Genomic DNA, 15,428 nt, shown 5'->3' on the forward strand with positions numbered 1-15,428 from the left:
CCCCTGCCATTTACCCTCTGCCTCTACTCCTCCCTCTCCACCTCCATCATGCATCCGGTCTTACCATCACCCTTCTCATCTCATTTTTTGAGTCTCCCTCCGTCTCTCCTTCATAACTCACTGTCTCACTATAATTCACTCTATTCAATCAACTCTTTCTATCCATATATATATATATTATTTTATTTTTTTATCGTTCCCAGCCTTCACTGACTCCTCTTTATAAATCATCCCAGCTACCTGTCTCTGTCTGTCAAGGTGTCAGCGTGTTACTCTGACACCTGCATTCTCTTATGCTGCTTATTACTCTGCTACTGGCTGAAATCACACATGAAAACAACAACCCTGTTTACTGTACTGGAGGAAAAATAAGTGCTGCCGGTTGGGGATACATAGCTCAGGACTTTGACACTGAAGACTGGAGTTTAGACCCTGCGTCCCACAAGTCCATTATTTTGGTCAAATACTGAACAGGCTAGAGCCTTGCTAGCCTTGCTAGAGGCTCTGTGGGGCTGTACTTACTGTACTGAATGTCAGAATAGTAAAAATCTCACAATGAAGATGCTAACATGCCTATATTTAATATCTAATATTTTTTATTAAGCACTTAACATAATGTAAAGATGACGCTGGTGGAAATGTTGTTTTTCAGGTATTTGGTCATAAACTATAGTAACATTTTAATCTGAGGATGGCTCCAGGTTTATCCTCTGAAAATCATAAATATCTGAACTAAATTATATGGCATCCCTAGAAAGTAATTGTATTCCAGCAAACAGTTTACAGATAATGTCCATGTTTCCCTTAGTGCATATAATGTGATCAGCATTCTGTTTCCTATTTGTTAATGCAAATTAGTTGTGTATATAAATGTCATTTTGGAAGACAGGATTGAAAACAGGAATGTATTCATAGTAACTTGTTTTAAACAGCCACACATGGATGCCACAATTGAGGAAAAAAAGCATTGCTGGTTTTCAGTCAAAACCTACCTCTCTGACCTCAGAAAAGATGAAGGTTAAAGTGAAGATGAAGGAGAAGTTTTAGTTTACAGCTGAGCCTTAAGCTTTATGTGCCCCCTTAGGAGAGATGAAAATGTATAGCTTTCAGCAATAATATGGATCGCTGCTGGAAACGCACCTAATTGCACCACACACATCTGAGCTCTCATGTCACAAATACACAGTAAATATCTTTGTACTCACAGACGCAAACAGAGTTGCAAACAGACGCACACTCTTCAACAGCCCACCACATCAACATACATACATGCTGTCACACAATTACAGACTGTAATGGTACAACATGCGTCATTACACCGCAGGCCATCAGTGCATAGCCAATAACACGCTGGTCTTACTGTGCTGAACTTAGGTTTATTAGCATTCAGCACACATGAGACTTGTCATAAATCCTTTCATTAATTTCTATTGTTTTAATATGAAGTTAATGATGTTTAAAAGTGCTGAGGTCAGATGTCATAATGCGTTCCAAGAGAAGTGGATTGCGCTGAAAATCTGATATTGACTTTGAAGAGTCATTCTGCTCATATTATCCCAGTGTGAAATCTCTCATATAGCTCTCATATTGTGCTCACACTCACTCACACTATCTCACAATGATGTTTCATGCATGGATAATCTATTCTGTGAGTCATGAATTTGCCATTATGAACATATCCATGCATAGTGCCTGGGGAAATACTTTTGTTACTCACCATATTTGGTGAAAGATAAGGGTTTTTGTACTGTGATTGACGGCTGGAATCTTCCAATTCAGATCAAAGAGTTTAGATTATTGTATGTCCAATGGATTTTGGCGTGGCTCACACGTTTATTATTTTTTTTTTTTTAACTCAGCTCAGGAAAACTGAACCTTCTGATAATCAATAGAAGATTTTGGCACATTTGTCGAGATATTGAATATTTTAATACTCACAAGAAAGTTATGACAAAAGGACAAATGAAAACCTCTGGCTGACTCCTGCTCTGTCTGCTGTTTGTGTGTGTGTGTGTGTGTGTGTGTGTGTGTGTGTGTGTGTGTGTGTGTGTGTGTGTGTGTGTGTGTGTGTGTGTGTGTGTGTGTGTGTGTGTGTATTGCAGCCATAAAGATGAAAGGGTAATTAATTGAATAATTGGATAGTCAGTTTTTTTTGTTTGTTTTTTTAGATGGTTGGAAGGTTGAATGAATAGACAGGTGACTGATTTTATGACTGTTCTGTGATACCTTAAATGAAAAAGAGCCCATGGAGAATATGTCACCGTAAATCATTCTTCAATGAATTTGCAAATGGGGTCTAACACAAGTTTCTTTCATAATTCTAAGAGTGCTCTTATTCTAAATACCTTTTCTTTATAAAAACTTATTAGTGAGCTGATCATGATTAGCAAAAGCCTGTGCAATTTGTTTTGTACAATATGTGTGCAAGGTGAGCATCGACAAGCCTCAGAGACAATTGAGAGCCTGATGACATCTTAAAGTCCTACTGAAATTCTGCTAATCAGCAATAATTCAATCATAGAACCCATCGGCCATTGGTCTGAGAAAGGATGAGCCTCTAGGGGTGCGAGGCTATATTTCAGAGGTTCTGGTGTAGACAGTGGATATCTAGGCCAATAGTTCCTTTACCTTGAGATGCAAGACTGCAGTTGGAATTGAGAGATGACGTGTCGATCAGATTATTTCACAAGTAGCCACTTTAAAAGCATATTTTATACCAATTTAAAGCTAAATTATGGTCAGATGATAGCGTTACGCCTCTTTGCTCTCGCTGCTTGCATTCAACCAAAGCCTGCTTCAATGTGATGGTTAATACTACTCCTACGCCTACGAACAGAAACCAGAACGTTTCCTAAACACCAATATCTTTTCCCATTGACCAAAGATTGCAGAATCTGTTTATAAAGATTAGCCATAATGAAATGCTCATGATTCACAATAATTTGTTAGTTTAATCAATAATAATTAGTTTAACATGCTGAAGTTTTCACACAGAAAGGAAAAAAAGAATTCATTTTTAATATTGTCACATATCATTATCCAAACATAATGATGCCAAGCCTCTGTTCCCTCTTGAGGATGAAAATGGAGATGTTAATAATTAATCCATTCGTCATGGGTGAATTCATTTTTGTGAACTCTGCCTTTTATAGGAGTAAACATCCCACTGTAAATTGGAAACATTTTGTAGTCCTTGCATCTTTCTTGGCCAGCTAGTTAACCACAGAGCCTTACGGCTGTCAAACAGACTGCCTGTGTCAGGACCCCTGAGGCTGTTAGTTGAATGCTATGTTCCTGGGATATGACATAATGCACATGGATGGATAGGTCTCTGCTTGCCTGAGTAGGTGCTGATTGTGTGTAGCTCTCAACTATGCATGGCTAAAAGCTTTAGGGAAGGTTTGAAAAGTTTAGGAAAAAAATGTTTGCAATGAAATAATGTCAAAGTTAATAGTGTTTTGTAGTAATTCCTTTTACTCTCTAATCCCCTGTAATCAACAAAAACATGTAAGTCAAATCATGACTTAAAAAGGTACATAATTAGTTTTATAACATATTAAGAGATCTCGCTTTAAAGATCAGTGCATTTTTCATAATTCTAACACTATGTACTAATTTATTCCACCCTGCATTGCCCTCTCTCTGCCTCAGAAACACTCTTGACTTTGTGGCTTCCTTCTTTTTGTCGTGTGTGCGTGCGTGCGTGCATGCGTGCGTGTGTGCGTGTGTGCGTGCATGCGTGCGTGTCCGTCCCTGTGTGAGGACAGCATCAGGTGTTGAGTGAGTGAGAAGAGAGCTTTGGTGACTCATGTCCCATGATGAAGGAACCTGTCGCTGCCACTTTTGTCATTGTCGGTCAGTCTCTGTTTCCACATTGCCCCACTCTAATATGTCCACAGTACTCTTTCTCCTTTGTGTGTGTGTAGAACACGACCACTTCCCGTTCTCCCAGGGCTATCACTTGCCCAGTGGTATGCATATTTAGTAGTTAAAATGTGTACATTGTAAAAAGTATTTTATTTTAAAATATTTTACAACACTTAATATTATTATTTAATTTTTATCTTAAAGAACGTTTATGATTAGATGACAAAGTTGTTTCAGTGTGTTTCATCTTGAAAGAAGCTACAATAAAGTAGATTTAAAGTAAATCTGATGTAAAACCATAATTATCTTTTTTAGATAACTCTAAATATCTTGTATTGTTCAGTTCGTCTCCTTTCCTGCACGTACATAACTTCTACAATATATGTCCGCTACACAACACACACAGTCCAGGACATGCTAAATGTATGTAAACACTGATGGCAGGAAAGCGCACACCTTCAGATGAAGTAAGGCCAAAGCTTGAATAATTCATCGCATAGCTGCGCCTTGGCCAACCCACACATCCCTCCCCCAGCACCCAGAGCCACAGCTGATAGCACCACACACAGAAGATAAATAAATTACCACACTTAACCCTGCACAAAAAGGTAAATCACTCAATCTTGACTAAAGGCAGTAACAAATACAATGGGTCCGTCTGCATATGCTGTTAAAGATGCAGGCCACATTCTTTTGTCAGGGCTGAAAGAGTTTCCAGGATGTTTCAGACACACTGGCGTTATCTCTCTCGCTTGGGATCGCATTGTGTGTGTGTTGATTTGTGTGTGTGTGTGCATGTATAGGTGTATTGTGCCTGCCTTCATGCTGTATATGTAGAGTTCAGTCTGTGGGTTTGAGTTCTGAATTGGTGTCGATTGTTAAGTGAGAAGGATTTAAATGGGCTTTTATGTGGCTACGATGACAAACACAGGACTTACTGTGTATGTTAGGAGCATTTTATGTCCTGACTAAAAACTCTGCACTACTTTACAGTAACATTTGCTTTTCTTTCCGACTGCTTAAAACTGACAGCAGGCCTTACAGAAGGGGGTTGTGCCCTTTTTTTGTACCCATTTGTGTGCAACAATGAGTTCTTTATGCAGTGTTTGTGTGGGGTTGGCATTTTTCTCTGCTATTATAGATTCATTTTACCAACATTTTCTACTACCTATGATTGTTCATTCAAATGATGAGACACAAAACTATCTATTCCTGGGACAATGATATGCTAAATTCAAGTTTCTTTCCTAAAATGTCTTCTGGGTGAAATAACTGAGAAAAATATAAAACCCACTGTCTGGCTGATGAAAATAGATAAAGATGAACAATTTAAGCAACTGTAAATGGGGACATGCAAATCCAGAGGACTAAGACATTAAATTAAATACCACTAGTTTCTCTGTTGAAGTTAAAAGGATAATCCAAACAAATATAGCACAATGAAAAATTGTATTTCCTATATTTTGCTTCCATAGTTTTTCTGTTCTAAGCTGGGCCCTGTTTAAGAAAGCCGGTGAAAGAAACTCTGAGCCTCACCCTGAATTCTGAGTTGACTAACACTGAGAAGGACACATTTGAGTTTTCCGTTCCAGTACAGCTAATAGGAGTTGTTTTCAATCAACTCTGAATTGATTCACTCTGAGTAAGGTATCATCAATTGAGCTCTGATTCCACGATTCACCATGGCAACAGGTAACCAGTGGAGTGACTGTATTAATTTAACTTGAAAAAAAAGATCTCCTGAGTCAGACAGGGGAAACGAGTCAATAAGTTAATACAATTAGATTTAATACAATATATAGAACAATAGACATAAGAGACATGATTGTGAGCTCACAATCTGATCCAGTAAAGTTTGTTTTTCTGGCTACTTCAACAAATGTAATAAAGTTAAACACGCAACTGAAATGTTGTTAAAACACATTCACTATACGCAGCCTTTTTAAATAACTCACTTTAACTTTTTCAAGTTCACTCGCATTCTACAGCTGCACCTCGATCATGCTCACCTAGAAATATAAACATATAATCTCCAGTATTGTAGGAATTATGTTCCATCAGTGGCAGCTGACATCAGCTGTGTATTTATATATGAAAATTTGCAAAAAGAAAGTCATGCAGAGGTTTTATTTTGAGCCGAGGGGGACTTGACTCTGTGTAATATTTAAAGGTGAGGGCAAATAAAATAAAACACAGTAACTTTAGATTTTCCTGAGTAACAAACTACTAACCAACTAGGATTACATTCTAACAGATTCTAAGAGTTTTCCCTTAACCTGCTTTCTGAATTAGGGGCCTGTTTTTATTCCCTTCAGCTGCCCTTGTGTTATAACAAAAAAGTAGCAATGAATAGGAAAGGAGATACTTCCTTCCAGCTAGATGCTACAGTGGAGAATCAATTGTATGAAAAAGATTTTGACCGTATGTGCAAGGAAACAAAAAAGAAGACACTGCCCAAGTTCAGACTTTGCCTCTGGCACTTTATTCAAAAGAGTTCAAACTCTCCCTGACACCAGAGGAGCTACTTTTTAATTCTTAATTAGAGTTCAACTGGAGTGCCAGAGCTGAAGTGGGACTAAGTGTAGGTGTTTAGATATTTCCTTTACTGTAAGTATCTGTTCCCAAAGATAAGTGTGCTACTCCCCAGACTTCTAGGGAATACAGATCTACCTTCTTCAACGACTTCATTGATTTTTGGTGCTGTTTGAAAGTGAACTTTAAATGTTCCAAACTTAACCTTTACAAAACCTGTCCATGGCTGCCATTATGTCATCTTAGCAGGTTGTGAGTTGCAGATCCTTGAAGGAGACATCCAGAGTGTTTTCTCGTGTTTATGATTTGGTTTTCGGTTACTGCAAATTTGGCTTAGCAGTGGAGGTGAATATTTACTTTCACTGCACCCTGGATGCTGTTGGATTCATCACTTTACTGCTCCCTGCTGTGGCTGGTTGGGCTGAAACAGCAAAGAGAGTGGCACACAAAAACATACAAAAACAAATGACCTTAAAGTGGCTAAACAGACAAATAGTTCCCCTCAGCACTCAGTTACTGTTTTCAAATGAATGCTGTATCTCTCATAACACTTTTCTTATTCCGTAATTTGTACTAACCAAATGTGTAGAATCTCTTATTTTATTATGAGTCTCCATCTCTCTCCATTTTTACAAATTAACAAAACCTATTTCAAAGTAATTGCCAGATTTTGGTACCCAAGCATGATGTCCAAAACAATTAAGAAGGCAATAAAGAGATTTCAGCAAGAAAAAGCTTGGCTCACAGCAAGATGATAAAAAGTTTTGAACACACACATTACTCTCTTTTGTTCTCTCCCAAGTGCGGACGAGCGGTTTGATGCCACCTTCCACACCAACGTCCTGGTGAATGCATCAGGTTACTGCCAGTACATCCCCCCTGGCATCTTGAAGAGCACCTGCTACATTGACGTGCGTTGGTTCCCCTTCGACGTGCAAAAGTGTGACTTGAAGTTTGGCTCCTGGACACACAACGGCTGGCTGCTAGACCTCCAGATGCTGGATGTGGACACATCCAGCTACATACCCAACGGGGAGTGGGACCTTGTGGGTAAGAGAGATGCATTGTTTTCACTGCAAGTAAAGCTCTCTATCCTGATGGCTGTACTTGTTATGTAATGATGTATGATGATACAATTACACAATTGATGTTTAATAAATTATTATATGTATATATTAACCTTAAACTGATTTCTTTAGTTGTCGACAAAGATTTCTCCATCATAGTCCTGCGATGAGATGAAAACTATTTTGAAAACAATTCTTAAAGGGGTAAAAAAAATATGGCTGCTGTTTGAAGTCCATGCAACATATGCGGGTCACTCTATCTTTTCACACCAAAAGTCAATATTTTCAACCATCCCAACTTGTCACATACTGCCTCTTAGTAAGGACCCATTGCTGTCACTTTCTAATACGCTGGGTGGCACAGCACATCAAAACTATGACTTTACTTCTACTACTAAGCTACTATGGTAAACAGGTGGTTAATGTTGTGAATTCAATCAAAAAACCTGCTCAGGTTAAGGCAGTAAAACCAATTACTTAGTTAACAGGAAAAAAAGATTGTGGTTTGGGTCTTTTAAATAAGTGATTTTCTAGTGGGCTATCATCTGATAGATTGTAGTTGGATGAACTGGAAAGGGAAGAATTTTATTAAGACCTTCCATGCTGGGTGTTTTCATCTGGGAGAAGTAGCAGCCCATTCCAGTGCCTGTGCCCCCAGGGTGGTTGGTTAGCCTGAAATGGGTGTCAGACAGCACCAGATGGCGTGCAATAGGAATGTTTGACATGTTGGCAGGTGTGCAGCCAGGCAATATGTGAGAGCAGCACACAACCCCCCCAGAGTTGGAGTCCAAGGTGAGATGGCTCAGCGATTCAAAATCTGATCTGATTTCCGACAGCAAAGTTCCAAGCCGGGTCTGAGTGGTGCATCCTATGAAATATTTACACTCACTGGTTATGGTTTAAAAACATTATAAATGCTATTAACTCTTGAATGACTTTATTATTCCAAAAAAACTACCTGACCTGTGTTGTGCTTCTCTCTTAGGTGTGCCAGCCAAGCGCAATGAGCTGTACTATGAGTGCTGTAAGGAGCCCTACCCTGATGTGACATTCACGGTCACAATGCGCCGCAGGACGCTATATTATGGCCTTAATTTGCTCATCCCATGTGTGCTGATCTCTGGCTTGGCCCTGCTGGTCTTCTTGCTTCCGGCAGACTCTGGAGAAAAAATTTCTCTGGGTGAGTGAAACACCCAAAAACTTGGAGTAATTTGGTTTTCATACACCAACAGCAACATACAACATTTAAATTCACTTTACTCAATAGTATACAAATACAGTCACAACTCTACACCAATGCATAAACAGATAAAATCACACTCAAACTTGTGTACGCATATTTGTCTTCATGAATCATATAGCAAGACGTGAATACATGCATGTCAAATCATCTTGGAATAATTGAATTTCAAAATAATAGGCTTGCCACTAAATCTATTTTGCAAGTCTAACGGTGCCAGTTTTGATGAATAGCCGTCTAAATGAGCCAGGTACAAAGTCAAAGTGTTTCTGAAGCTCTAACCTACCTTGGACCGAGGAGCCAGCAGCTGATAAATGGTTATAGTCATGAGAACGTAACTGATTACATACATTAGTAATTACAGGAATGATATCATACACCAGTGACCCTGATCACATCATTATGTATATGCTCATGTTCTCTGTCTTTCTCTCGATCTCTGTCTCAAGGCATCACTGTGCTCCTTTCGCTAACTGTCTTCATGCTTCTGGTGGCAGAGATCATGCCTGCCACGTCCGACTCTGTTCCTCTCATCGGTGGGTTATATTTATGTGTGTTTGTGTCTACATGTAACATGCTTAAGCGTGCATGAATGTAAAATCACCTCCTGGTGATTCCATCCTGATGGAGTTGACACCGGCACCCCTAAGAAGTTATCGTTGCAGATAAGACGTTTTTCCATACAGACATTACATTTTTTACGGATGCAAGATATAGCTATCCCTGATGTGTTTATGTGTGTTTACCTCTTGTAAAAGGCTTCACTGAAGTGAGTGGAAAAGATTTATTTTCAACTTGACTGTCTCTCTGAGTATTTATAGCTCTTCCAGTAAACACACATGCTTTGATTAATAACTGCAGTCCTGTATGTAATGTTTCATATCAGTTTCACTAGGTTAAAGTGAAATATATTGAACGTGTACATTATATGAGTGCAATGGTGTGCGTAGTGTGTGGTCATGCTGCAAATGTTCACCACTACATCAATGCAATGATTACTGTGCTCACAGAGAAATGCTTGACAAATGCTTCACCAATAGTGTGATTAATCTGTGTTTTTTATTTCCCTTGACCTGAACACAAGGCCAACTGGGACACTTTAAGCAGCCTTGTTAAAATGACCCATGCCTTTTTACAACACAGTGGCTCAATGTGGATGTGAGTTATTGGAGCTGCTTGAGCTTGACCGTAAATATATAAAGTGTTCAACAGTGCTGCAACAATCAGGCCATATGTCTTCTATTATCAGTCCTTAATCACCAGACAAGCATAGTGTGTCAATTTGATTTTAGTTAAGTTAGTTAGACCTGTTTATCTGTCAAGACCATTTGACTGTTTATTTTAGTTCTGTTCATTATTAATTCATTTTAAATTTAGTTATAATCAACAATGTGGTTTTTGACCAAGGATCTCATGGTTATGTTTTGAATTATTGCACATCCTCTCTGTGGGCAGTTTTCCCCTGACTCTTCTTCCATAAAGTAAACCAAAAATGATTAATGATTGACCATGAAGCAGTCAAAATGAAAAAAACATTCAAATATCCAATTTAGGTCGTATCCCCAGACCTCATGATGTCACATGAAGTTTGACTTGGCACAGCAGTAGCTGTAGTTGTATTTAGCTGTTAGCTCTTCTTTGTTCACAGTCACTAGCAAACGGGATATAGGAGGGTACGCCCTCAGATATGCTGTGTGTGTGTGTGTGTGTGTGTGTGTGTGTGTGTGTGTGTGTGTGTGTGTGTGTGTGTGTGTGTGTGTGTGTGTGTGTGTGTGTGTGTGTGTGTGTGTACATGCTGGGAAAGAGCACGGTCTTCAGTTAATGCTCTCCTGCTGTCTTAATGTTCCCTCCTGTGGGTGAAGAGATCTCTCCAGAACCTCTCCCTCTCTCTAGCCTCTCTGTCTCTCTCTCTCTCTCTCTCTCTCTCTCTCTCTCTCTCTCTCTCTCTCTCTCTCTCTCTCTATTTTTCCCCCTATTCTCTGTGCATCTTTCCCCCATGCTAATATAACTTCTTGCTGAAATCGATTAGACATGCTTCCCTTTCATGTTACAGTGTGAAATCAACCCATTTTTTGGGCATTAATTCAAACTTAATGTTTTACCTGTTAGTTTCATGTTCATTAACTGTGACCATGGGGTGGTTCAAGGGAGGGGGCATGACCTAACATGTATTTTTGAGCAAAACTAAAAGGATTTATTTGTTGTCTTCGGCAGCCCAGTACTTTGCCAGCACCATGATGATAGTAGGGATGTCTGTGGTAGTGACAGTTATAGTCCTGCAGTTTCACCATCATGACCCTCATGGAGGCAAGATGCCCAAGTGGGTGAGTGACTTAAACTGATTGGTCAGATATTCATCCCTATTGTCACTGATAACATTTAGCACTGATACCTATGTTTATATGAGTGTGATTTTGTGTTATGTGTGTTTGTGTGTGTGCGCGCCAATGACGCTCCATCTCTCCTTTAAGGTTCGGGTGGTCCTGCTGAACTGGTGTGCCTGGTTTCTGCGTATGAAACAGCCTGGCGATGATCGCAAGCGGCAAGGTTACAAGTACAGTCACAACTCCCAGCACCACTCCAGCACCGGCTCTATGGAGATGGGGGCTGTTCCCAGCCTCACTATGCCCCTCTCACAGCCACCTTGCCAGACAGGCACGTCCAACGGTTCCATGAGCCTCTACTTTGGCAATTACCACCCCATAGAAGGCTCACACTGCCCGCCTTCTAGCGACTCCGGGGTAGCGCTAGGGGGGCGTGCCCATGGCTCCCCAAGTGATGAGGCTGAGACATCTGGAGGAGTTGGCAGTGGTATCGGAGGCCTGGGGATGGGAGTTGGACCTGGGTTGGGGGTCGGCATCCCCCCACCAGAGATCCAGCACATCTTGGAGGAGGTGTCGTACATAGCCCAGCGGTTCCGGGACAAGGACAGGGCTGAGATCATCTGCAGCGAGTGGAAGTTTGCAGCGGCGGTGGTGGACCGGCTGTGCCTGGTGGCCTTCTCTCTCTTCTCCATCATTTGCACCTTCACCATCCTCATGTCAGCACCCAACTTCATAGAGGCTGTTTCCAAGGACTTCACATAGCTGGTTGCAGCAGCAGGATAGAGGAAAGGAAGACAGCAAGAGATTAGGGTTAAAGAAGAGACTAAGAGAGAAAGTGCATGGTGGGAAGGAATCAATGAAGGGTGCAGTATTTGGTCCCCAACCTCCAGTCTGGGTACCCAAGCTGGGCCACGCAGTGTTGTATAAAACTAAAGATATAACTCTAGAAACTCAAGAAAGTAAATGGAGCCTTGCAACTCTGCCAAGCTGCTGAATCATGTAGTCAATTGAACCAATGAGAAAAAACAAAATATTCATGATTGATGAGTAAGTAATTACAATGACAAATCATTATGTTACATTAGTACACTCTAAATTAGGAATAGAAACAGACTTTCATTGTTCAACTATGTCTTGATGTCGGAGACAAATTGTTGATATCTACAAGAGGAAAAGGGGTTTGAACATGTAGACTAAACAGCAAACTTGGGGAGACTATAGGCAAAATGTTGGGAATCACTGGGGCAGTAGAGGAAGGCGATGCATAGATTTTCTTTTTTACTTTGAGTAAGATATCAATAAGGGAAAGATAATGCAGCAGCTAATTGTATTTACCCTGACAGCAGTGTTAATATCAGTTAAATCTGCACTATTAATTAAAAACACTGCCTATTTACTTAACAGTAACTCAGTTTTTTTCAATCATCTCATCTATCTTTGTCCTGTGTGTACTAATCCACTCACACACACACATTTACAGATATCACCCCAGTCTGAGATAATTTACCAACTGTTCACCTTCTAAGCTCTTGATAAGGAAAATAGACTTTTTCTGATGATGTACCATCCCCGTAATGAAAATTTTCACTGTGAATTTTTTTTTTGCAATCACTTCGATCAGCAGAGCATTGGACACCCTTCATTTCTTTAATTCAAGTTTAGAGGCATTTTCTTTCTTTATCACAGTAGGAATGCTTATTTAGGATCACTTATCACTTTGTCTTGCCTTTTTTATTTCATCCAATATAGCCTGTTACATAATAGGAACAGTTTGTGACAGTGTAATAATGACACATCCAATATGTTTTATCAAAAAGCACTGTGTCGACTAGTATGTACTGGTGTTGACTTGTAAAACAGAATGCACAGGTGTCTTTCTCAATTTTTGTCAAATACTGTATGTATGATGTACAGTACATCTTTTAACCATGTGGTCTGACGCTACATGTATAAGTCATTGATTTAGCTGTAGGAAACATATCAAATAAAAGTTGTCTAATTGCTGTGAATCCATATCCATGTACCTTGTTGGACTTCACTGTACATACGTGATCACTGAAGATGGTTAGTGATGTGAATTTTGAACCTCTGACACCAGAGACAATGGCCATAAGGCCAGACAGCAAGAAGAAAACCTCACGACCCCATCCGCCACCATATCGCTGGAGAATATACTGTAGATTTATAAAAGGCCCTTTATTGTCTGTAAGCTTTGTCCATGTTTTGTAGAGGGAGTCGAGTGACTGATTCACACAGTTGTTAACGTGTTTAGTGACACCTACGCCTCCCAGCCTCCTCCCTGCCGTAGCCACAGTCATTGATCTCTTTATCTCTTTCTCTGTTATTCCAAGTATGAGTTTTTGTCCTTCTATGTGAATAAAGTGTATTTATTCTCTGTATAACAGGCTCCGGATAGATCTGTGGGGACAAAATGAGGATGGGACAGAAAGTAGACTAAGCCTTATACGTTCTGTGTGGTGAGTAAATATAAATCAGAGCGTGTAATGTTGTGGCCTTCATAGCATTATCCAAAACACAAATAGCTGAAACCTTTTCTTAGATTGCTTCAGCTGCAGGGTCAAACAAATCATCCACAAACTTTTGCTTAATATACTAGGCGAAACACCAGCCAATACAATACAAGTCTGCAAAATCCATCCACAAGTTCTGAGTTCAATCAGAGTGCCTGCTGCTTTACCACAAGCTGCCAAATTGCCAGAAAACAGATCGGTCAGATGTCTGAAGTACAAAATGGGAATGAGTCATTTAACTGGCTGTGAAACAGTTGTTTTAATGGCATTAGAATACCATATTTGACCATAAAATGAGTACATCCACAAACACAATGTCACCATCAGTGTCATCAGTGATTATAAGGAATACTAATGAGACACTAAAGTGTCTGGTATTTGAGTCACTGAGGGCTCTAAGTCTCTAGCTTTCATAACTGATACACTCATCATGTCACCATGTTAATAGGATGGGATGTCAACCCTTTTGGACAGGTCAAACCATTAAAGAACCTGGTCAGGACAAAACAAATATAGTGTTAAAGTTCCCTTTATTTCAGTAAAGATCTGGTTTTAGAAAATTGTCTTTTGTCTGAGGAAGGAGGATAAATTATTGATTGGGAGAGGAAATCAAAAAATTATCTGAGCTGAAATATGTCCCACAAAAAAGCATCCAAGATGAACAATGTGGGGCATGTTTTCTTTCTTTGTTCTAGGAAATATGGTCTGATTTCTTATTGTGTGTGTGGCCAACAAAGACTGGCTCTCAACTTCCAGTTGTTTGATGTTTTGTGGATGAACTCCAATCAATAAGGCAGAACCCACATTTCAGAAAAATGCATTTATTCATTTCAAGTAAAAGTCAACTTTATTGCCTATTCTGCCATATGTATAGGAATATAGAGGATTGTATTTATATTTATTTCAGACCACTGCTTTGGTATATAGGCTACAAGTATTAAAACATACAACAAGGGTTTCAAAATACTAGTATAAAAACCAAATGCCATTTTATTAGCAAGGTACAGAAAACATATTATGCAAATAGAGATGAAAAAGATGTGCAAGTAACATGCCATCTACAGGATGATTAATAAGCGGTTCTTTTTATAAGGAGATATAAAGTTTTAATTTATTCTACAAAACAAGTCTGCCGACTTAATGACCGTATCATATGTAATTTAAGGAATATAGAAATGTATCTTTCAAACAACAATAGTTTTGTCATTGTGCAACACAACCATCTTCCAAGCTCGATCATTTACAAACTTTACTTAAAACTACATATTAACAAATAGGAAAATTCGACTTCATTCAGTGTGTGCTTGCTCAAGGTTCGTTCTTTTAACAGGCTACAACTGAAAGATACCATCACAGTACAGTCAGTGCTCCTCTGTGTGTGTTTGTATGTGAATTACTACATAGGGACACTAAAGTGCTGAGTTATGCCCCCTGCACTGTATTTTAATCATTTATGAAAGGAGCATGGGAATAAAAAGGAGTGAAGCAGTCCATGAAGGACGCAGATGAAAATTCAGGCGCTCATGGGCTGAGGGATACGCAGCACTTTGAACAAACTTTCTAAAATGAGATTCATAAAAAAAAGAACCCCTAAATCTATCAAATATCAAACTGTATGATCATACATAATTTAATTATTACACTTGTTGTGATTTGGACTTATAGTACTGTATATAGATGAGCAGCTGCTTTAGTAATCGCAACAGTATCCTAACACTATTGCGTCATAAAACTGGAATGCCACTTTAAGATAAGATAAGATAATCCTTTATTAGTCCCGCAGCGGGGAAATTTGCAGGCTTACAGCAGCATAGAGTTAAAGTGCACACAAGAGACATAGTAAAGAAAGACAAGATAAAAATAAAAA

The 15,428-nt window shown here is 39.4% G+C and overlaps 1 protein-coding gene across 1 annotated transcript in view; it reads left to right on the plus strand.

Annotated features, from left to right (window-relative positions):
- LOC129089705 (neuronal acetylcholine receptor subunit alpha-7-like) overlaps positions 1 to 11,792 on the plus strand; it is a 31,444-nt gene extending 19,652 nt beyond the window's left edge. Inside the window, exons 5-9 of the mRNA XM_054597037.1 lie at positions 7,202 to 7,449; positions 8,452 to 8,646; positions 9,156 to 9,242; positions 10,921 to 11,030; positions 11,178 to 11,792. Of these exons, the coding sequence (XP_054453012.1) occupies positions 7,202 to 7,449; positions 8,452 to 8,646; positions 9,156 to 9,242; positions 10,921 to 11,030; positions 11,178 to 11,792 (1,255 nt within the window). The remainder of the gene's footprint in view (positions 1 to 7,201; positions 7,450 to 8,451; positions 8,647 to 9,155; positions 9,243 to 10,920; positions 11,031 to 11,177) is intronic.
- Positions 11,793 to 15,428: the final 3,636 nt, after the last annotated feature.

This window comes from Anoplopoma fimbria, chromosome 4 (genome assembly GCF_027596085.1).
Source record: "Anoplopoma fimbria isolate UVic2021 breed Golden Eagle Sablefish chromosome 4, Afim_UVic_2022, whole genome shotgun sequence".
Classification (NCBI taxonomy): domain Eukaryota; kingdom Metazoa; phylum Chordata; class Actinopteri; order Perciformes; family Anoplopomatidae; genus Anoplopoma; species Anoplopoma fimbria.